At 45.2% G+C, this 23,459-nt stretch overlaps 1 protein-coding gene across 1 annotated transcript in view; it reads left to right on the top strand.

Moving 5' to 3' along the window:
- The window catches only part of LOC119436123 (intraflagellar transport protein 74 homolog), a 33,373-nt gene extending 15,756 nt beyond the window's left edge, over positions 1 to 17,617 (top strand). Inside the window, exons 8-9 of the mRNA XM_037702881.2 lie at positions 11,513 to 11,698; positions 14,656 to 17,617. Of these exons, the coding sequence (XP_037558809.1) occupies positions 11,513 to 11,698; positions 14,656 to 14,907 (438 nt within the window). The 3' untranslated portion in view covers positions 14,908 to 17,617. The remainder of the gene's footprint in view (positions 1 to 11,512; positions 11,699 to 14,655) is intronic.
- The last annotated feature ends 5,842 nt before the right edge of the window (positions 17,618 to 23,459 follow it).

Genomic DNA, 23,459 nt, shown 5'->3' with positions numbered 1-23,459 from the left:
ATGTGAACCAAGCATGGGCTGCGTCATGCGACACATCATCGCTTATAATAGCGTAACTGCATGTTGTTTTTCTGGTGGTTACAACACAGGTGAAAACTGACATTATTTTTTTGTGCCAGTGGTAGGCTTGAATCTCATTTGAAACAAAGGCAGTCCAGTTTTCTGCGAAGTCAAAATGCAGAATGAGGGATGCTTGCCGTTCATATTGTTTTGCTTCACGAATGTTCGCAGCTTGTGTACACCGCTTGTGTCCGCTGTATATAATTCTGCGGAAACCACTTGGAGATCCAATCAGCTATTTTCTTCACAAACGAAGTCAGCTCTGATGTTTTCTTTACAATGTCTCCATTTTCCCACACCGTATATGTGACCTCAGCCTCGTATGGGCCCCCCAATGTTCTTCTAGTTATTCCGTCGCTTATAGGACACAGTTCACAGTCACCTAGATGGCATTTCACTGTTGGTGAGGAGCAGACATAGTTCTTTCAAGCCCTCGATGGTATACAAATCACCTATAAAAATTTTTAGTGCAGAAACATTGAGCTCGGCGTTGGCACAATACACACAAAGGCACACTTCTTGGTGGGGAGCAAGCAGAACCCTCTTCGGAGGAAATGAATAAAACTTTGACCACGCCATTTAAATGTTCACATTCGCCGCCTTGGACACACGATATACCTCTCGTATTGAGCAAGTCATAGATTTTCTGGGCATGTACTGCTTTTCACCGTCAATAACAACACACACGTCTTTCTTGTTTTGGCCCTGTCGCGAGCATCCATACTCATCTTTTGTGTAGTAGGCCATGGCAGTCTACACATCCTGAGGGCTTAAACGAAACCTCTGAAGTGAATCTGGGGCTGTCCACACGCCGTGCTTCTCACGCTAACTTCGTGCCTTGTGAATCATGTACTTTGATAAACTTGGCATGGCGACCTGAATCTTTTGTGCATCAAGGTTCGCTGGCAGCAGTGTCAACAACTGAAGGCGTTCTTGATAAGATGTAGACACTGCATAGGCTTTCCTCAAGTTTCCCAGCCATTCAAGGCAGTCATCACAATCGTTCCTTGAGGGTTCAGGGCTACCAGTTCTCCCAAAAAGAGTGCTGATACCTGATCAAATTTTGACTGCAACAGCACTGCTTCCTTTTTTGCGTAAGCTTTTCTTTGTCTTTGAGGAACATGATTTGGGGGCCTCAAGGGTGAAACGTCAGTGAACTCCATGTGCCTGTTCAGCTCGCCGGCCATTCCTTCCTCGGGGACGAAGATGTCACCGGTATCACCAGTGTCCGAGAAGGCCGAGACAAAATCCTTGTACAGTATAGACCACTTATAACGTAACCGCTTATAGTGCAGAACCGGATATAATACGGCCTTTTCAGACTCCCGTTAATTTTCCCATAGCACTCTATGTATACGCGTATCGCTTATAGTGCAGTTGCGGGACATGAAATACCAGTTACAGTGTGGCTGCCTGGAAGTTCGGCAGTCAACCTAGACGGCAAACACCCCCTCAAGCCACAAATACCATATTTACTCGACTCTAACGCGCACTTTTTTTTCCAATATAACAGGTTCAAAAATTGTGTGCGCGTTAGAATCGAGTACGACCCTAAATCTGCGTTACCATATAGCCATCTGCATTTCAAAATGGCCGCCTCGCACGCACGTCGAGCCTAGCTACTCTCGAGCCTAGCTACCGTAGCTTCCTCCATGTGCTTAGGCAATAGTGTACCGTCTGTCTTCACGTTCTCTGCGTCTGCTCTATCAGCATGAAGTACCGAGTTCATCATGATGCCGCATTTAAAAGGAAAGTGATCATGTGTGCGGAGACGGATGGAAACCGAGTTCATCATGATGCCGCATTTAAAAGAAAAGTGATCATGTGTGCGGAGACGGACGGAAATCGGGCCCCATCACGGGCGTTCGGAGAATCCGAAACTTGCGTTCGGGACTGGCGAAAACAGGAGAGGATTTTCACCAGCAAAGCAATGCGGAACAGTTTCAGTGGACCGAAGCAGGACGTAATCTGCGACGATCCACTTCGGCGATACAATCGCCTTGGCCCTATCTTGAAAGCAATCTGCGACGGGGAAAGTCCGCCGCATGCCGTGTTTTCACCGCTTATAGGTCGCGTTGAAGCGAGAGGGATGATAGCACGAAGGTCAATTCGCTCGCCACGCTTCGTCACTCGAACGTTTTGACAGTTCGTTTCCGCGGTCAACGAGCGAGATGTGTTCATGTTTGCTTGTGCGCGCGTGACACGGGGCTTGTTAATTTATTTAGTAAGCGAATACGGAACCTAGAACAGCGACGGCAGAAATGTGCCTTGAGTGTCCATTATTGCAATAAAATAGTTGTTTTGGTTAGTAGTGCGGGTATTCACGACTACGGCGACTTAGGTTTTAAGCGGTCTACACTGTACCACTTGAAGCGGTGTTGACAGATTTGATCTCCATCTCTAATTGGACGCGCACTTTGATGCAACACCTTCCACAGCAGAGAGACACAGACATCTTCAACACTATGGAAATTTTGCTGGAATGGAATTTTTTTGTGCACCTTCAGCTCAGAAGTTTCTCGCTGCTCTTGGCTTACTGGCAGAGCCACGTACCTCACTGTCTTCTGCACATATGCATTTCACTGTCATCTGCACTTCCACATCGTTTAAACAGGCACACAGACCCACTGAAGAAGTCAAACATCATTGGCCCTCTGTCTATTTCCATACGTTTCATTTTGGCGCTTTGCTGGAAAAAAAAAGAATGGAGGGCTGTAAACATGCTTATTACCTGTTGACGAGGAATATCGGCCACTGTACTGAAGTCACGAACTACGTGAGTGCATTTCGTTCAAACAGGTTTTTTACGTTCCAAAAACATTTTCCACTGACCGCAAATACCTCATTCTTACCATTAATAGGGCTCAGAAGCGAAGGAGGCAAGAAATGTTCATTTTCACACTATGGACCACTCTCTCAAGACACAATATTCAAACATTTCTAACATTGGTTGAATAAAAATGATGCAACATGTTTTGTCATATTATGGCGTCTCTGTTGGCACGACGTTTATTCGGCCCAAGTACTCGGCAGCGAACCAGCAAAAGCACACACCCGATGATGATGATCACACATAACTGAAGATGAGGATCGCGCAACGTAGGATGATGATGATAATATACAGATGAAGAAGACGTGCGTAATAAACGCCCACACTAATTTCCCCCCCACGTGGAAGCGGCCATCCTGGCCGCAAGTCAAGGCGACGAAGAACGCCGCGTGAAGGGTTTCATGCGGGAGACATGAACGACCTCGGTGCTGCGACAACGGCGGTCTGTGGCGGCGACAACAGGAGTCACGCGATAATTGACGGGTGATGTCTGCTCCAGGACGATGTAGGGCCCGATGAAACGCGGCTGGAACTTGTCGCACAAACCAGGCGTGCGAAGGGGCGTCAATAGAAGTATTTCGTCACCAGGTCGGAAGGACACAACGCGATGGAGGGTGTCATAAATGATCGTCCGGTCGTGTTGCCTGGGCGTCGTGTTGACGCGAGCACGCTGGCGACACTGGGCGAGTCGTGAAAGGAATTCTTCGCTAGACGATGCAGATGGATTGACAGGAAAATTGAAGAAAGAAACGTCTAGAAGGGAAGTAGGCGACCGTCCGTATAAACTAGGTAAAATGGCGAGTAGCCGGTGGTACGCTGAACGGCCGTGTTGTAGGCGAAAGTGACGAATGGTAGAAGCTTGTCCCAATTCTTGTGATCAGGCTGAATATATACGGCGATCATGTCGGCAAGCGTGCGATGAAATCGCTCTGTCAAGCCGTTAGTCTGTGGATGGTAACTCGACGCTGTTTTGTGGGTGGTACCAGAGGCGCGCAGGACTTCGTTTAAAAGTTGCGAGAGAAAGACCTTTCCACGGTCGCTGAGCAGTACTCGAGGAGCACCATGGCGCAGAATTATAGCTTGAAGGACGAAGTCGGCAACCTCCGAAGCTGAGCCAGTGATCACTGATGTTGTCTCAGCGTAGCGCGTCAGGTGGTCGATGGCGGTCACTATCCACCGATTTCCAGCTGCAGTAACAGGAAGGGGCCCGTAAAGGTCGATACCAACAACCTCAAATGGTGCGTCAGGACACGGAATAGGCAGTAATTCGCCGGCAGGAGCAGAGGTTGGGAGTTTGCGACGCTGACACGGAGAACAGGAACCGACGTATCTCGCCACACTAGTAGAAAGGCCAGGCCAATAGTAACGGCTTCGAATGTGATCATAGGTTTTGTGGAAGCCGAGATGGCCAGCAGTCATGTCATCGTGGAATGCTTTGAGGACATGGGCTCGAAGAGAGCGTGGTAGAACGGGCACCCAGCGTTGACCGTCAAGGTGGTAAATGCGCCGATATAGCACGTGATTGTTCAGCTTGAATTGTGCGAGTTGGCGTCGAAGCCGCGCGTTAGGTGGGCGAGAAGCGCCAGAGAGGTGGTCTATCATACGCCGACAATATGGGTCAGCCCTTTGGCGAAATGCAAATGTTTGATCGTCGTCCGGAGAAAGGCGGTCTATGGTGGCTAGAGAGGAAAACGGCGCAGAAGTGACATCCGAAGAGCTGCTTTGCGACGCAGTTGCCGAGGTGTCAAGTGGGTGCGCAGGAAGCGGGCAACGAGAAAGAGCGTCAGCATCTTGGTGTTTTTTGCCTGACTTATGAATAATGTCAAAGTCATATTCTTGCAGGCGGAGAACCCAGCGACCCAGCCGTCCAGTCAAGTTCTTGAGAGTGGAGAGCCAGCATAATGCGTGGTGGTCCGTAACAATTGTAAAATGACGCCCGTGCAAATAGGGACGAAACTTCTGTACGGACCAAACAATCGCCAGGCACTCCTGCTCAGTTATTGTATAGTTCTTCTCGGCATCGGTGAGTACGCGGCTGGCGTATGCAACGACTCTCTCGTGCGAAGAGTTGTTGCGTTGCAGAAGAATGGCACCGATGCCGTGGCCGCTAGCGTCTGTGTGCAAGAGAGTCGGTGCAGTCTCATCAAAATGGCAAAGCACAGGTTCAGACGTGAGGGCGCCCTTTAACATGCCAAAGGCTGCTTCACAATCTTGAGACCAGTGAAAGGGTACACCGGAAGCAAGTAGTTTGTGTAGTGGCGCAGCGATGGAGGCAAAGTTCCGTATAAAGCGACGGAAATAAGAAGCGAGGCCAAGGAAGCTTCGCAAGTCTTTAGGCTTTTCTGGGCGAGGGAAGCGAAGGACCGCAGCAATCTTGTCAGGGTCAGGACGTATGCCCTCCTTGCTCACGACATGCCCCAGGACCTTAATGGATCTGTTGGCGAAATGGCATTTCTTCGTGTTGAGCTGAAGACCAGCGTCGCCAAGGCACGTCAGAACTTCATCTAAGCGTTGCAGGTGCTGAGGAAACGTGGATGAAAAGACGACAATGTCATCCAGGTAGCAGAGGCAAGTTTTCCATTTCAGGCCACGCAGCACGGTATCAATCATGCGTTCAAAAGTCGCAGGTGCATTGCATAGCCCGAAAGGCATGACGTTGAATTCGTAAAGTCCATCAGGGGTGGCAAACGCTGTTTTTTCTTTATCGTCTTCGTGCATGGGAATTTGCCAATAGCCAGAACGCAGATCGAGGCTCGAAAAGTATTCTGCACCTTGTAGTGAATCAAGGGCGTCGTCAATGCGAGGCATAGGGTATACGCCCTTTCGAGTGATCTTATTGAGGGCCCGGTAATCGACGCAAAAACGCACGGAACCGTCTTTTTTTCGCACCAAAACAACCGGAGATGACCAAGGGCTAGCTGAGGGCCGGATTACCTTCTGTTGTAACATGTCCGCGACATTTTCTTCTATGATTTTCCGCTCGGCTAGGGACACGCGGTACGGGCGTCGGCGCACTATCGACGCTTCGTCTGTCTGAATGCGATGCGCTGCAGCTGTGGTTTGGCCCAGAGTCGACGAATGGACATCAAATAAATTCGCGTGTTTGTTCAACAAAGCAAGCAGCTGCTGCATATGTGAAGGTGGCAAGTCACTGCTGATGGCTGCAGTAAGGGCGGAGGGAGAAGCAGTAGCACAAGTAGAAGGGTCTTTGGAAGACATAGTCGTAAGGGGCACGACACATACAGGCCCTGGGTCGGCCGCGCAAGCCACTGTGGTGCTTTGCGGAAGGAGAATTTTCTCCGATGTCGCGTTCGTGGCGGTGACAAGCGCCGAGCCATTGTGAAATCGAACCACACCTGGCGCAAAAGCGATGCCTTTATGAAGGCAACGGGAAGAGGGCAAGACCAAGACGTCACCATGGTCGATATCGGTCGACATAATGGTAATAATGCGCTGTCGGCCGGGAGGCAGTTCGGTATCTTCCGCAGCGAGCAGGCGCAACGGCGTGTACCTGTCTTCCCCAAGTAAGTAGTCAGTGTCCGTAAGATGGACGACACGTTGGCCACAACAAATAGCCGCGGAAGCAGAAGAGAGAAAATCCCACCCTAAAATAAGTTGATGAGCGCACGGGGACAGCATAGCTAATTGTATATGGTGCAGGATATCATCGATCAAAACACGGGCAGTGCAAAGAGCGGAAGGTCGAACAGGGTCTCCTTGGGCTGCAACTAGCGTCGGTCCATCGTATGGCGTCGTGACTTTTCTGAGACGGGAACATAAATCAGCGTGAATAACAGAAATTGTCGCACCTGTGTCCACCAAAGCATCGACGGGCACTCCTTGGACAAACACCGAGAGCATATTGGACGGGCGCGCTGGAGGAATATCAGTCCTGGTGTCGTATGCAGTTTGTCCTCCAAAAACTGCATCGCTTAGTTTTCCGGACGAATGTTAGAGTTGAGGGAGACGGGCTGTAGTGGTGACGTGGAGCGGCGGAACGGCGAAGGGGAGCGGCGTCTGGCTGAACGGTAAGTGCTTCGGTCTTCAGTCGATGCGGGCGGAGAAGTAGAGCGGAGCGGAGGCGAAGAGAAACGCCGGCGTTGGGAAGAGACTCCACCGGAAAAGTTGCGTTCGGAGATGTCGTATCCCCGACGCTCGTCCTGCTGGCGCTTGCGGCAGAAACGTGAAATATGGCCTCGATAGCCGCAGTAATAGCACGTGGGACGTGACGGACGCCATGGCGGATAGTACAGGGGGCTAGGTGATCCGGGAGTCAGTGCAGTCAAATGGGCTGATGAAAGCTCGGGCGGCATCGTCGAAATGTTTACTGGAGGCGCGGCAGCAACCGACGCGTACGTGCGCAGCGGCACCGTGGAGTTGACGTTGCCTGGAGGCGTGGCAGCAACTTCCGCGTACGTTGGCAGGGGACGAGAGACGGAGGGTTGCACGTGCGTGGAGCAGGTCAAGGACGCCAGTTCATCCCTGATGATGTCACGCAAGGCTGCGCTAGAAGGCGCGCTGGGGCACACGGATGGTGACGACAAGCCCATTGACTGTAATTCTTCGCGTATCATTGCTCGTATCACGACACGTAGATGTGGGTCCGCCGTAGAAGAATAGTCACCAACGTCCGGCTGAAGGCGAACAGACTCGAGTTCGTCCAGGCGCTGACACGTTGTAACAACGTCAGCGATTGTAGTGGGGTTCTTAATGGCAAGGGCATTGAAGGCGACTGATCTAATGCCTTTCAGAATGTGGCGCACTTTGTCTGACTCTGGCATAGATGAACTCATACGGCGGCAAAGCGCAAGAACATCCTCTATGTATGATGTGTAAGACTCGCCTGGCTGTTGTTGGCGAGTATCGAGGGTTTTCTTTGCGATGGTAGAACGAACGGCCGGTGTACCAAATACTTGGCGCAGCCGCTGCTTGAAGGCAGCCCAGTCAGTAAAGTCGATCTCGTGGTTGAAGAACCATGTCTTCGCCACACCCGTCAGATAGAAGGAGACGTGGCGGAGCTTGTTAAGGTCGTCCCAATGATTAGCGGAACTGACGCGCTCGTAGTCGTCGAGCCAGTCCTCCACATCTTCTTCACGAAGACCAGCGAAGAGATGGGGGTCACGCTGGTGGCTGCTGAGGATGTAAGGGGTGGCTGGTGGTGTCAGAACGGTAGCGGTAGAAGTGGAAGGTGGTGCGTCCTCAGACATGCTAGCGGACAGTGGGCCCAAGCGGCGGCCTGAACGTAGCTCCAGGGGGTAGACTGAGCGGGCAGAGGACTGAGGATCGAAGAGCACCTCCACCACTTATGGCGTCTCTGTTGGCACGACGTTTATTCGGCCCGAGTACTCGGCAGCGAACCAGCAAAAGCACACACCCGATGATGATGATCACACATAACTGAAGATGAGGATCGCGCAACGTAGGATGATGATGATAATATACAGATGAAGAAGACGTGCGTAATAAACGCCCACAATATTATTATTCCACAGTCCTCAGAGAACAATTTGGGTGACTTTGAATGGAGGGGGAGAAGGGGGGGGGGTACTTTATAAAATTTTTCGTTAAAATGTTTTAAATTTTGATGTTTTGAGTAAAAATTAACATTACTTTAAAGGGGCCCTGAACCACTTTTTATCGAAGTGGAGAAAGACATTTGAAGTGAAAATAGGCTATTTCAGAAATACTTTGCCGCAAAAAGTACTGCAATGCATCCAGCAGAAGTGCTAGTTATTGGCAATCAAACACGGCTTCTTCTGTGCTCCCCTTCCATCTTCAATGCCTTAACTGCGAAAGCTACGGGGAGGTGGGGTGTGGCCACAACGTTCCGCCTTCGAAATGTCACCTTGGCGCGCAGTTCAAATTTCATTTTGCATGTTAACCTAGGCGCCATGACTTCAGATTTTGGTGCCTACAACGCGCTAAACATAAGCCAAACATGGTTGTCCTCAGCGAGCTGCAGTGCGCTTAGTCAGTGGACTCGTGGCAGCACCCTGCGGCGGCCGCGGTGTAGCCGACTGCAACAACCAATAGCAGTCGTGTATTTGAATGTACTTTGTTACGAAATAAAGCACACAAAAAAGAGTGAGGATCATGGCTTCTGTTAAAACGAGATCATTTGAGAGAAAGGTGACTTCGTGCTCTGCTTGCGAGTTCCACGCACCGCGTACGACAGCAAAACTTGGCTGAGATGTTCACAGCAGCGTATACTACCCGTGGACTATGTTATTTCACCAAGCCCGAGGGGTGGTTCAGGGCCCGTTTAAAATTTAGTAGAAGAATAAAAATTCACAGGTTCATTATCCACCGAAAGGCATATCTTTGCTGTAAATCACAACAAGCTGGGATGTACAGAGAAATAGCAACAGAGTCCCAAAGATGAGCAAGCTTGAAAAATGTAGCATTTTCAAGAATTTAAAAAAAAAAAATTACTTTGTCCACAAGTCGTCAAAATGCCGAGATCTACTTCCCCTTTACTTCTATTTGCACTGTAAATAAAGATATTTGCTACATTATACTTGCGTGGCCTTAAGCATTGTTGAGAATTTAAGAAAAACTTCTGATGATTTTTTTGCCCATTTACTAATAGCTTTCTTTAAAAACAATAAAAAGACAATGCACACAGGAAGGAAAGACACAGACAAGTGCTACTGATAACTGTCTACTAGCAAGAAGGGTTTTACATATCTATCACCTTGTCACACATGCGTACAATAAAAATACAGAAACAACACAGGAAGAACACGTGTATGTCAAAGACGGTTGCGCAAGTAGTCAAACTCTGAGTTAAGTAGTGCAATTGACGGCTCACTTATGCAGTGCAAGACTAATTATCCCAACAATGAATTCTTAAGAAAAATGGGGTTATACTAGCAGCATGCAAGGAAAAAAAACATTGCCTACATTAGTTATGATCTGTAAGAGGGGAGACAGGAAGAGAGCGGTGTGGATCAGAGAGCAAACGGGGATAGCCGATATTCTAATTGACATTAAGAGAAAAAAATGGAGCTGGGCAGGCCATGTAATACGTAGGATGCATAACCGGTGGACCATTAGAGTTGCAGAATGGATACCAAGAGAAGGGAAGTGCAATCGAGGCAGGCAGAAAACTAGGTGGGGTGATGAAGTTAGGAAATTTGCAATCACAAGTTGGAATCAACTAGCACAAGAAAGGGGTAATTAGAGATCGCAGGGAGAGGCCTTCGTCCTGCAGTGGACATAAATATAGGTTGATGATGATGATGATGATATGAGGGGAACTTCAGGATTTCAATTTTTGTGCCAATATAAATAATGGTTTAGTATTTTCAGTTCAAGATGTTGGCAATACAATCTACTTATAGTTTCACTATAATCAAACAAATAGTTTTCTAGTAAAGGTACACCAAAGTAAAAAACAATATGCACAAATGAAATTATGCAATTTCATGTTGCTACATTTACCGTATGGGTTATAAAGGCTCCAGCAGAAGACATGCCATGCTTTCTTTCCATCATCTTCCCAAAGCCATTATGGAGGTTGTTTTTGCTTTTTCTTCATTCTTTGTTTTTTGTGGAGCTTTGGTAACTCTGCCATATCAACCTGCTCCTTATCAAGCTGGGTCAGAGTGCTTTCACGGAATACACCTGTTCACAGAATACGCCAGGTGAACTCGAAATAACATATGTGCATCATTTTCATCATTGTCCACTTCACATCCATTCTCGACATGTTGAGGCGCAACAATGTAAATAGATACATGGGTAAAATTGGACAAACACCAAAAAAAGAGCCACACTGATGCAATGCACTACAGCAGCGCTGTTACTGGAAAGATTTGTAGTGGCAACTAATAAAAATGTGATAAACTGAATAGTATATTTTGCATATAAAATTGCATTATTCAATAAAACAAAAATACTGCATGTAAACAGAATGCATATCTATTCAAACACTGGAGGTGGGGCTTTTGGTGCTGTGTTTAAATAGCTTGGAGTGCACATCACTGTGCTACCTTGCTCCCTGCGTTGTGTGTAATTTTGTGGTGTTGAAATCTAATACTAGATTTATTTTTCTTGGTTTACTTTACCATCATTCATTAAACGAGTTCTCTTTTCTTCCCTTCACATAGATATTAATTTAAATGGCTATTTTCTTTTCACCAAGACCACAAATATTAAATCAACTATTTTTCTTTCAAGACAAGAAAGATGGACAGGACAGGCTCTGTCCTGTCCGTCTTGTCTCGTTTTTTTTAGGTGTTTCCCCATAATGAAGTCATACCAACAAGCTCATAATCAGACCCTTTTACAGTGTTTGTCCTTATGGGCTCTTCCTTGCCTCCGGAGACTCGGTGATAAGGCACAAAAGGTCATCACACTGTTGTGTGCAGTTTGCACATAGACTGACATCAGCATTCAAACTAGGTTGAAGTAGCTTTAATGGAACAAGAAAAAGATTTACACAGAGCTTGAAGGATATTATTCATCTGGCGAGCTGTGTATGGTACCTGAATCACCCTCATGGCTTTAAACAAGTTATACAATCATGGATGTAGGTGAAGTGATCTTCTTTAGTTTTTGTAATCAAGATTAATATAGGCCCTACTTTTTCTCACATTATTATATTTGCATCCTTTTCAGATAGAACAACTAGAGAGCAAAGTTCAGCAGGAGCTGGACAGCCTCAGGAGCAAGATTAAACAGATGGAAGAAGACATGGTTGTCTTCTGTGACCTGGACAAACTGAGAAGCTCCTCAGATCTAAAGAAGCAAGAGCTGTTGGCAGAGAAAGAAGCGTTGCAGATAAAGAAGGGGCCAACCAGAAAGGTGAAGAGCTGCTTTGACCACTTCTCAATTAAGGTGGTTTCATGCCGAGGATCACCCATTACCTGTCATGCACAAAGACAGTTACTTAAGTCAAGTTAGTTGTTTAGTACTCATCTGACCAAACCTAATTACACCTATTTACATGAAACAAAATAACTTTGCAAGCCTACTTATGCAAGGTCACAACTAGTGTGCATGACATGGAAGAAAACAAACCAGATACTTAAAACTGCTTAATTTTTCCTGCATTGCAAGATAGTTTCACATCGCAAACATGCATAAGTTCTGGCTATTGATTTTATTGATTGGACCGAAGCCTTCCTGCCTCCTTTCTTCCACAGTCTTCTCTCCTCCGCAGTCTTCCCCTTTACCTTGAAACTACGTATTGTTGACAGCCACATGAAAAGCCACCCATATATATTTGGTTTTTTTCTAATTTGTTTGTAATTTAATTATGAATAGTTAATTCACTAACTGTTTAAATACTGATCGGACAGCCCCTGTTTGCCTTTTAAAACATATATAGGGTAGAATTGTTTGTGAAACATTATCTTTTCTGTGCCTGTGTTTGTCGTATTGAAAACCTTCAAAATTAATAAAAGCCCACATGGCAGCCCAATAGATGATATGCAAAACCTGCAAGTGCACCTCTCCACACACCTTATTTGATGCAACCAAGATGGCAGACGTGGGACTAAAATAGTAATTGAAGTATCAACACGTGGGTCAATGACATCATTCCTGCCACTGTCTGTTCCCTGCACCAGCCAAGGTTTAAAAATGCATTTCTCAGCTTTAACAGTGCTACTAGCAGGAATGTGGCCGTCTTGATTAGAGAAAGTCAGCTCTGTGGGAAAGCATGGTTACGGACTTTTGAATATCATCTATTATTCACCTCTATAGTACTACAGTAGAACCCCGCTGATACGTTTTTCACGGGACTGTAAAAAAAAGACGTAAGAGCCGGGAAATGCAAGAGCCGGGAAACAGGAAAAATTTAGAAATGGGAGCAGTGTTGAACTGCACACAATATTATTTTAATTCTTACGTGTGAAAAAAAACTCGTAGTTTCACCCGACAGCCGAAGTATCGATTGTGATAGCAAATTAGTAGATAGCTATACAAAGTAAGAATAGTAGTTTTATCATCCGTATAAACTTGTAAACATTCGCTTATTAACTATATTAACAAGCATGGTGTCAGCGCCCACAGGCAAACATGAACACATCATACTCGATGAGCGCGGACACTAAATGAACGCAGACGCACTGTCAAAAGCTGGCGTGAGGAATTTAAGTGCCGCTGCAGAAGCGAGCGAAGTGACCTTCGTGCTGTTGTCTATCGCTTCAACGCAAATTGAGCGCCCAGAACACACAGCACGCACAGAGCTACGAGCCGCCGACGCACCTACACTGCGTAGACTCTGCCCCCAACGTAGATCGCTTTCAAGATACGGCCCGCGACTGCGCGCCGCCGCACAGTACGCAGTTGATGCCAGAGCACAACGTTGCCCGCTATCCCTCCCCCCTCGCCGGTGCCTCGCGCGCAACGGAAGAAGGCGCGTTTCCTCCCTGCTTTTCTTTCTTTCACGCGCGAGATTTAGATGCGGTCGTTGGCTCCCCTCGCACATACAGCATACGGCGTGCGGCGACGGTGTTATCGCCCTTGGACTTTATACGGAACATCTATGAGCCAAAACCAATTTTAGGGCCGCAACGAGTCATAGACACCATCTTTAGATAGCAAATACGGATCTCAAGGGCCATACTTTTGCTGGTGGAAACCGAAAATACGTCATAAGTGTCGCCCCCAACACATTGGGCGGCCAATGCCATCGTCAAGCAACCAAGCCAAGCGACATGAAAAGTCAAAATGGCTGCTCGGGCCGGTGCGGGGTGGCAGTTCGCAACGTATGATGCGGGAACGGTCCCACAGTTGCGACATAACAGCGGGGTTACCAATGCATTGGGTTCTATGGGAGCTGTGCCGGGGCCGGCCGAAAATGACGTAACAGCGGGGAAAACGCAGCACCCGGGAACGTAACAGCGAGGTTCTACTGTACTCTCAAACATGCCTCAAAGGACTAAACATTTCCGATGGGCCAATGCTTCACCATGCTTGCCTATATATCACAGGCCGCTTATTTTGACGTAGCTGCTAAATTTTGGCCACCAACTGGTCTAGCATGCATTTGGGTGCTACAATTTGTAAATGCTAATATGTATTCAATTATGCATTTTAATTTCTCGTGCAAGTAATGTCTGTCTCTTCAAGTAATCCTGCTAGAGAACTAGAAATGTTCTATCTGCCACAGGCAATTTTTAAATATTCTGTATAGTCTAAAAAAAATTATGGTATTTCTGCTAATATGATAAATGCCAATCAGCGTAAAAGAGGCCTGTAAATCATGTAGTCCGTGCAATAAAATTCTTGACCATGAATGCAGGGCCGGTATTTTGTAGCGATGCCTTATAACTTATTCTATACTACTCTTATTATCCACCGCTCACGGCCGGCTGACCCCGTTAATAATGCGAGTGGACCGTCGCTCTGACCACTGACAAAGCGTGATAAGCGCGAAAAGGCATTAGCACCGGAAAGGCATCGCTACAAAATACTGGCCCAGCGCTGTTTAGGAAATGGAAGTCAAAATGCTGTGAACTTTATGGTGTGGCTGTGACTGCAAGAAAAATTTATTCAACACAGGTGCATTAATTTGGACGCTATTCATCTTGGTGGAAAAGTGCTCTCATTGTAAAGGGAGTGTGGGAGCATGTTTTACTACAGCTCTGTGTGCTTAAACCAATGTTGGAAGTCCACCCATGTTTCTAGTTCAGGCAAAATTCATCCAAAGTGTGTTATAGTCAAAGATAAGTGTTCAGTGCCAGCCACCCTTGCAACCTGTTGTTTGGTCTGCACTCATGACTTGCCAGTACTGTGCTGTTGTTTTTTGAAAGGTGGTTGAAGAACTGCAAGCCCAGTATGATGAAGCAAGAGCTGCGCTGAATGAAGAAGAAGGCTACACACGCTTAGTGAACCTGGAACGTCGCTGGCAGCACCATGAGCAGAATAACTTTGCTGCACAAGAGTATGTAGAAGCCAAGCTGGCTGAGTACAACTACCACCCCATCAGGCAGGAGGTGCAGGCACTGCTGGAAGCTTACAATGCTGCCTTGCAGGAAAGCCTTGGAAAGGCATCCTATGGCTGAATAACTGAGCATTTCATTAGGTTCATGATGTATCAGCGAAACAGACGCAAATAGAAAAGGAGGAACAAACACAAGCGCTGTCCAACTCACCCAGCTTTCTTTTCTTGTGTATATCATTAGGCTTGCACAATAGCAAAGTTTAAGATTGGATATAAATTGTGAAATGCTGAATAGCTGCAGAAAAAAATAATATTAAAATAAAGTGTTTAAACTAACCCTCATGTGAAGCACACCTTCATGTCCTTTTATACTAGCACCAGGAATCAGTGGCTCGTTGATGAACCCTTCTCGGGTTTGGGTCTGAACAAAGGGGATCATTTGTTAGTAAAAAAATAATAAGATGGTTTTTTTTTTTTTTTTTTGGTCACAATTCATACCAAGTTGGCAAAAAATGTGCCCAAAGAGGGCAATACCAAAGCGTAAAAGCAACAAGGTTTGCTTCATTCGAACTGTATGTGCTCTAAGTAGAAAACAGTGGCAAATGTAGAGCAATTAAGTGACGTCTAGATGTAGCAACATACTACTACGGAACAGAGCGGTTGCAGGCACCTGAGTATTCTAGACTGCATTTTAGATAAACTAAAGCTGAACAGTTTAGGCATCTCAATTTAGCAATCCATAGATAAAGTGCACTTTTCTTGACTTTTAGATAAATTGGTTCAAAATACTATTATAGTCAAAATACTATACGTTGGCTCAAAATCACCTTGCAGTGCAGTGAAAGCTACGAGGTGTTCTAGGATACTACCACATACTCTGCATGCACCACATAATATGGCATAGAATGTAGTTCCATGCTTAGGCGTTGGTTATACAGTAGATACATAGGTTTAGTATTGTTGAGTACTACAAAATGGTTGTAGTTTCTAGCGTACTAAATTACTGCTTGTAATACATGCTTTTTGATGTGAAACATCTTTTAGTTCAGTCAGAGGAGGTCGCTTGCTAAAACCGCATGTAACGAAAACATTTTATACTATTATCGCTTATATCTTTGCAACCATACTATCCACACACCTTATCTTGGTATCTTTGTGTAGAGGAAAGAGGCCATTACCCGATCATGCATGTGTTGCATTCACAGATGGCGCCGTTCTCGCACCACATGTGATGCAATTGAAGCTAAATTTAGCCTCTCGCTTGGTGTTCAGAGAGGCTTAGTTCGGCAGTACGTTTGTTGATCCGAGCAGGAGTGGTTGCATTTGAGAGAGCTCACTCAGCCATAGTAGGTATAATCCATCAAACTCAAAGCTATGCTCATCAGGAGTTAAAAGGCCTACAAGTGTGCAAATTCTAGCAAAATTTCATGCTTTCTTGGCTATGGAGCTCCTGTGTACGACACGTAAGGTCCAGAAATGGTGTGCAGAGACTCGGGCAGCAAAACAGAGGGATGCAAATTTACGCCCATCACTTTTGACCACATCCAGCCAGGAGCGAGCACGATTGTAAGATTAGGCTGTAGGACATAGAATAAATGAAACATGTAAGCTTTCTAATCCATGAATAAATGTCATGAACTTTACTTTGGTATGATTGTGTAGAGGAAAGAAGCCATTAATCAATCAGGTATGTTTCACAGGCGCAGATGGCGGCGTCATTGTGCCACGCATGATGAGGTCGGAGTTAAGTTTAGCCTCGTGAAAAATGTTCAGAGAGGCATAGACATAGCACATTTAATTATTCAGACTTAAATTGGTGCTCATCAAGAGTTATAAGGCCTACAAGCGTGCAATTTGTTGCAGAAATTTCACACTTGCTCAGCTATGGAGCCCCTGCATTTGACATGTAGAGTCTAGAAATGGCGTGGAGAGACCCGGGCAGCAAGACAGAGGGATACACAACCTCTCTGACCACAGCGGAACATGTCTGTCTCCATAAGGAGCACAGGTGCAGGAGATTGAGGCAAGCGCAGGAGCCCCAACCACCTACGATTTCAACGGGCTCGAGCGGCGCAGGGTAGGGCACCTCAATATCCTCCTCGCAAAGCGGCGGGCGTGGAGGACATCGAGGCACCCTAGCGCAGGGCAGTTTCAAGCACCACCAGTACGGGGGTCATTTCTTTACTCTAGTGTACCCTAGTGCCCATACACCCTTTGCACCACACACAAGCCATTTCATGTACCCTACTGCGGCCACGTTTTTGATACAGCCTACCCAATTTTTTTTTTATAGAAAAGTGACAGCAGAGTGGTACCTGTCATCAATATAGTCCCTCACGAACCTTGCTGTTTGCCAGCTATGTTTGTAATATTCGTAGTAACATTGTTCCAAATGAGCAGTCATCATCATCACCAGCCTATATTTATGTCCACTGCAGGACGAAGCCCTCTCCCTGCGATCTCCAATTACCCCAGTCTTGCGCTAGCTGATTCATCAGCTTCATCACCCTACCTAGTTGTCTGCTGTCTTCGACTGTGCTTCCCTTCTCTTGGTATCCATTCTGTAACTCTAATGGTCCACCGGTTATCCATCCTCGCATTACATGGCTTGCCCAGCTCCATTCTTTCCTCTTAATGTCAATTAGAATATCGGCTATCCCCATTTGCTCTCTGATCCACACCGCTCTCTTCCCGTCTCTTAACGTTAGGCCTAACATTTTTTGTTCCATCGCTCTTTGTGCAGTCCTTAACTTGTTCTCAAGCTTCTTTGTTAACCTCCAAGTTCCTGCCCCATATGTTAGCACCGGTAGAATGCAATGATTGTACACTTTTCTTTTCAACGACAGTGGTACACTCCCAGTAAGGATTTGGTAATGCCTGCCGTATGCACTCCAACCCAATTTTATTCTTCTGTAAATTTCCTTCTCATGATCAGGGTCCCCTGTGAGTAATTGACCTAGATAAACGTACTCCTTTACAGACTCTAGAGGCTGACTGGCGATCCTGAATTCTTGCTCCCTTGCCAGGCTATTGAACATTACCTTTGTCTTCAGCATATTAATCTTCAACCCCACTCTTACACTTTCTCGGTTAAGGTCCTCAATCATTTGTTGTAATTTGTCCTCATTGTTTCTGAATAGGACAATGTCATATGCAAACCAAAGGTTGCCGAGATATTCGCCGTTGATCCTCACTCCTAAGTCTTTCCTGTCTAAGAGCTTGAATATTTCTTCTAAGCATGCAGTGAATAGCATTGGAGAGACTGTGTCTCCTTGCCTGACCCCTTTCTTGATAGGCAACATTCTACTTTTCTTGTGGAGAACCAAGGTGGCTGTGTAATCTTTGTAAATATTTGCCAAGATATTCATGTATGCCTCCTGTACTCCTTGATTACGCAATGCCTCTATGACTGCTGGTATCTCTACTGAATCAAATGCCTTTTCATAATCTATGAAATCCATATTAGAGAGGTTGATTGTACTCTGCAGATTTCTCGATTACCTGATCGATGACATGGATATGATCCATTGTAGAATATCTCTTCCTGAAGTGAGCCTGTTCTCTTGGTTGACTGAAGTCAAGTGTTGCCCTGATTCTATGAGCAGTAATCATTATTAACTTACGGTTCAGTTCGTGGACATCTTTGCAATGATGCGGAGTACTGAGGTGGTGGTGCACTGTGATTCGCACAACACACTTGCTTCGACACCGATTGTATAAAAAAAAGGAAAGAAAACAAACAGTTTCTCTTTGGTTTCTCTCTCCCCGCTCACCTTCTCTCTGGCTTGCGCTTCAATGCACTAAAGCTGGTGGGACGGCCCTCATATACTCTGTCGTCTGCTACACATTCGGGACCATGGTGTTTCAATCGAGCAGCAACCAAACAGAAAATTCTATGCATAGAAACAAAAAAATGAATAAACACATGCTGTTTGTTTTTCTGCAAACATTCGAAGTCAATGAAATCAAACGAAAAAAAAAAAAGAAACTGCTTGAAAAGGCACAACAGACATACTCATCTTCCATGCTGTGAATGTGCTGTGCCGTCCAACGGGTTTAATGCTGCGTTGGTTGCGGTACATGGTCGAACTGCATACAAAGTGGTTGGCTGAGGTGAACGCAAACTTCAGTATATGGAGACGAAAGCTTTGCTTACATCAAATCCTAGAGTGTGGAATCTGTATTATTCTTTCATGAAAACTCACCTCTGTCAGCACTATCAAGCTAAAAACGTCAGTGAATGACACTGCATATGCGCTAATTATTTGTAAATATCTGTAGTGACAAATGCTATTCTAGACTTCAGGGCACCATTTGCTTGTGGCGACATCTGCTCTGTATGCCTAAGAGAAGGCATCACAGGTGTGGATTGATACGCCGCAGATTTATACAACCTGCACATTGGCTTCTCTGACTGGCTCACAGCTTTCGCTTTCGCGGCACTGCAAGTCGATATTGAGCTGGAGTATAGAAACTTTAAAACCGAATACAAATATTTTTTTTAATTACTGATTTATAATTTGAAACAGATTGCTACATGACACATAGGTTTCTTGCCCTGAGCAGAAGTTACAAAAAGATGGTTCAAATAAAGTGCATCATATTGCCTTTGACGTAAAAGCAGCTGCTTCAGAATGATGCGAGGACACCAGCTTACCAATCTGATACTGGGTACTATATTCTAGAGTGTGATTTAGATAAAAAATTGGACACTTGCTACGTAATTCATACTAAAGCAGCAAGAACATGCTGTTACAGGAAACATGAAAGTAATTACTACTTCGTAAAAGAAATAATAATATTACTAATAATAAACTTTCATTTGAAATGTTCAGCAGGGCACAAAACGTGAATTTTAAATTTGATTTAGCACTTAGTCTTGCACCACATGAAGCAGCTATTTTTGTACAAAACCCCCTGCCTGAGAAATTCATGCACTTTGCAGCACAAGCAGGATACTTAAAAATAACTAAATTTGATGAACTGCTTGCAACAGTGATATTAAGTGCACTTGCAGGTGTGCTAGGAATATTAGGTGCAGCAATTAAGTCTCCTTGGGTTGTCTTCATTAGCTTTGGCACTGCTGTTGCCAAATGCAACTTGTATAGCATTGTAGTTTGCTCACTCGCACCACTTATTTTGTGTGATTTAAGTTTTTTTTTTCCTCAAATGATTATTTACAGCCTACTGTCAAATACTATGCGCTGTCACAGTTACTTGACAATGTGGTGGCTTAAGTTCACCAAGAGATTTGGCTATTATAACTAAGGAAAAAGTACATTTCTGTACATCAATAAGATTGCAGTCAATATTCAGTCTTGTAATGTCACCTACATTCATGGCTACAATAAATTAAGTCATTTGAAATACAGATGCTGTTTGGTTTTACAAGTGTTTTGGCCGTACATTGTATTTACAGATCTGACTTCACTTTCAGGCTTTTGTTTTTAATTATTTCAGTGTGGGCTGGGTGGTTATAAACTTGTGTGTCCACTTTCTGCAGAAGACATTGCAGCCACTCTAGTCATGCATACAGCTTTGTTAATTTTCATTGTGTGCACTGCTCTCTGATGCACACACATCACATTTTACTCCAATGAACACCATGAAGTTGCTGTACAATAAATATTTATTAAATGATGGCTGTATCTGACTTTAATTTGACTGTGTTCAAAACTCCCGAAAGGTGTCCATGCTTCCCCGTCTTAAAAAAAAAAAAAAATGTTCACCTTCAGTGACTTTCCAATTTCCTTAACTCAATTACTGTGAACAGCAGTTATGAGCACCTGACTTGATATATTTAGAGACCCCCCAAACAATCTTCAGAATCTCGGGTAATACTCAAAAATATTGAGAGAACACCAGACAAACTACTGGAGACTACTGAACAACACAGAGAGGTTCCCCCACAATCTGAAGACGCATGTGACTTGCATGCAACAGCACCGTCCATTGGCAGGCAGGGCATGCAAGGCACACCTAGTTAGTGAGCCTTCTGCAAGGTGGCCTTTACCGAGCTCACTTTTACTCATGGCAGATTTCATTTCTTTCCTTTTTTTTCTTTATTCAGCTTCATAAACCCATGAATCGACAGCATGTGCAGTGCAATGTAGGCATTGAAAAGAATGAAGAGCATGCTACAGTGCATGTGCACCAACAATGCAACGTACCATGTCTTGATAACACTTTGGTATGGCGCACAAGAAAAGCCCAATTAAAAACCATCTAGTACATCCATCAGTTCCCAATGCAAGTATTATCTGCGTGGTTGTGCAAAGCAACCATGGCATTGCGGTTACAACCATAGGTTTAAGCTTTATGATTGTTGGTTTGATCCCAGACATACTTGCTCAGATATATTTTTCATGCGATGCCATGTGTGAAACAAAGCACAACTAATAAACAAGATTAGCTCATTTCTTAGCTAATGACTGCTGTTCGCAGTGAGATTCAATTTCAAGCTTAAAATGCTGAATGTAGGGCAATTCAAAGTAGAGCAGGTGGCTGATGGTCAGATTGCAAGTGCTGCCAGCCTTGTTAAAAGCACCAACTGTACTCAAACGAACAGAGAAATGGTGTCAACCTGTGGATATTTACAAACTAAATATTTTAAAAGGTGCAGTTTCTCACACTGCGAGTGTGACCATGGAAAACTCATTTTTGTTCTTGTCACCAGAAATCAAGCTGATTGTAGGAAACGTTAATATGAAGGAATGTGCAAATACTAATGCCGACGTAAAAGCATGAGCCACTGAGCAATGACATCGTGAATTTTATGCCACATACAAAAGGGGCTTCCTGGTCATGGAAGCAGTGCAAATGCAACTTCAGGATATAGTCTTTTGCAGATGTAGATAGTGGCTTGGGTTTGCAGTTCTTATTGTTCTAGCAAAATTATTCCTCCATAGCCCGCTTACAATAGGTAGAAACTGCCATAATGGAACATTTAGAGTGAGTAAACATTTGCTCAAATGCAAGGTCTGAATGTGTTTTGATTTGAACTTTAATCCAAACCAATTTAGCATGTCCTGCCGAGGCATATTTCCGTTTTGTCAAGGGTACAGACACGCGAGAGCTGCGCTGCCTTTGCCCGACGCTTGTGCGCATGTGTGAGTTGTGAAAGAAAAATCTGGGGACTGCGCCTAGGTACTATGGAGGAGGACATGCTTTGCTCCGCTCGTCCCTAGCCGATGTCAATGCGCACTTCACGAGAACCGGCGCTTAACCTATGTGCAAACAAGATGACAGCAGTCGATAGAGAGTCCGTAATAGGGAAACATACAAAAGAACAATTTTACAGTAACGTGTCATTATTCATTGGTCTGCGGCCGCTAAAGCAGCATCTACTTAAGCAGTGGCGCATCGATGGGGGAGAGGGAGGTTCTAACCCTTCAGTGCTCTGTTCACATTGTCATTACAATTCAGGAGGTGGCTTGAGGTCAAATTTTCCAGATTAAGAAAAACACTATCATTGTCTTGTATATCACTCTTAAATTCAAGGAGGGCCAACCGCGTGCACGATGGCTTTGCGTTGAATTCCACTTATAATTATTAAGCATTTTATTTGCTGTTGGATTCCTCTGGCTCAAGCTAGGAAATTGCATGTTATGCAAAGTGCTTGCTCCCACACCCCCAGGTAGAGGTCCTGGGTGCACTACTGTACTTAAGCCCCCATCCCCGCGCTTCACACCTTTGCACCGTGTCGCTTCGCTCTCCTTGGCAGGAAGCCGCTGTGTCAGGCTGGGTAAGTACCATGCAACTCGGCACATACAGTGCCATATATTTGCACAACAGTCAATACTACAGTAGACTTCCGTTAATTCAACTCCGGTTAATTTGAACCCGAATGAAGGTCCTGGCTGGCATTTATGCATTTCTATGGGCCCAAACTTTCATTATTTTGATCGATCCTAAAATAGGCCTTCGCAGGATAATTCAAACTTTCGTCAGCACGCATATGCCTAACCCCTATGGTGACCTCAATAGCGATCCCTTTAGTGGTAGCGTCTGTCTCGGCGGAGCTTAGGGGACAGTGAATGCATTGAACACATGTCAAAAAATCTCCCATCAAAAACGCCTATTTTGTAAATGCCCTTGGCGCATTTTCAAGCAATAACCGTAGCTCCCAATGTCCGATTACGGTATTTACCCAATACTAATGAGCACTTTTTTTTAAAGGAAAATTGGCCCGAAAATTGCCTGCGCAGTGCAATCGGACACGAAATCAAAACTGCTTTTGAGGCGGTTGTATGCTTCACAGCATAACATGGATGTACTGCGGCGAAGCTGAATTTAGAAAGCTGGCCGCCAATGTGCAACACACATTACTTCCTTGCATATTTTTTTTGACAAAAAATTGTATGCGCGTTAGTTACTACTTTGTTTGGAAGCCTTAATGTAATTTATACATTTGTTTTCTACTTCAGACACATAGAAAGTGGGCGTGCATTTGATTCAGCAACGTGTTAGAATAGGGCAAATACTGCCAAATGAATCAGCGGTGTGTTATGGCATTTTTTCTGCATGTTGTTTAATTCGACTCACCGAATAATTCAATCAAATTCATCGGTTCTGCGAGGGTCGAATTAATGGAAGACGAATATAGTACATTTCTTGTAGAAGTAAGTTATGCATCCACTGCCGCTGGCTACGTAGTAAGCATGTGTTCCAGAG

Source organism: Dermacentor silvarum, chromosome 1 (genome assembly GCF_013339745.2).
Source record: "Dermacentor silvarum isolate Dsil-2018 chromosome 1, BIME_Dsil_1.4, whole genome shotgun sequence".
In the NCBI taxonomy this organism is placed as follows: Eukaryota; Metazoa; Arthropoda; class Arachnida; order Ixodida; family Ixodidae; genus Dermacentor; species Dermacentor silvarum.
Note: the sequence above shows the minus strand (reverse complement) of the source record. Positions and strands in the feature narration are given on the sequence as shown.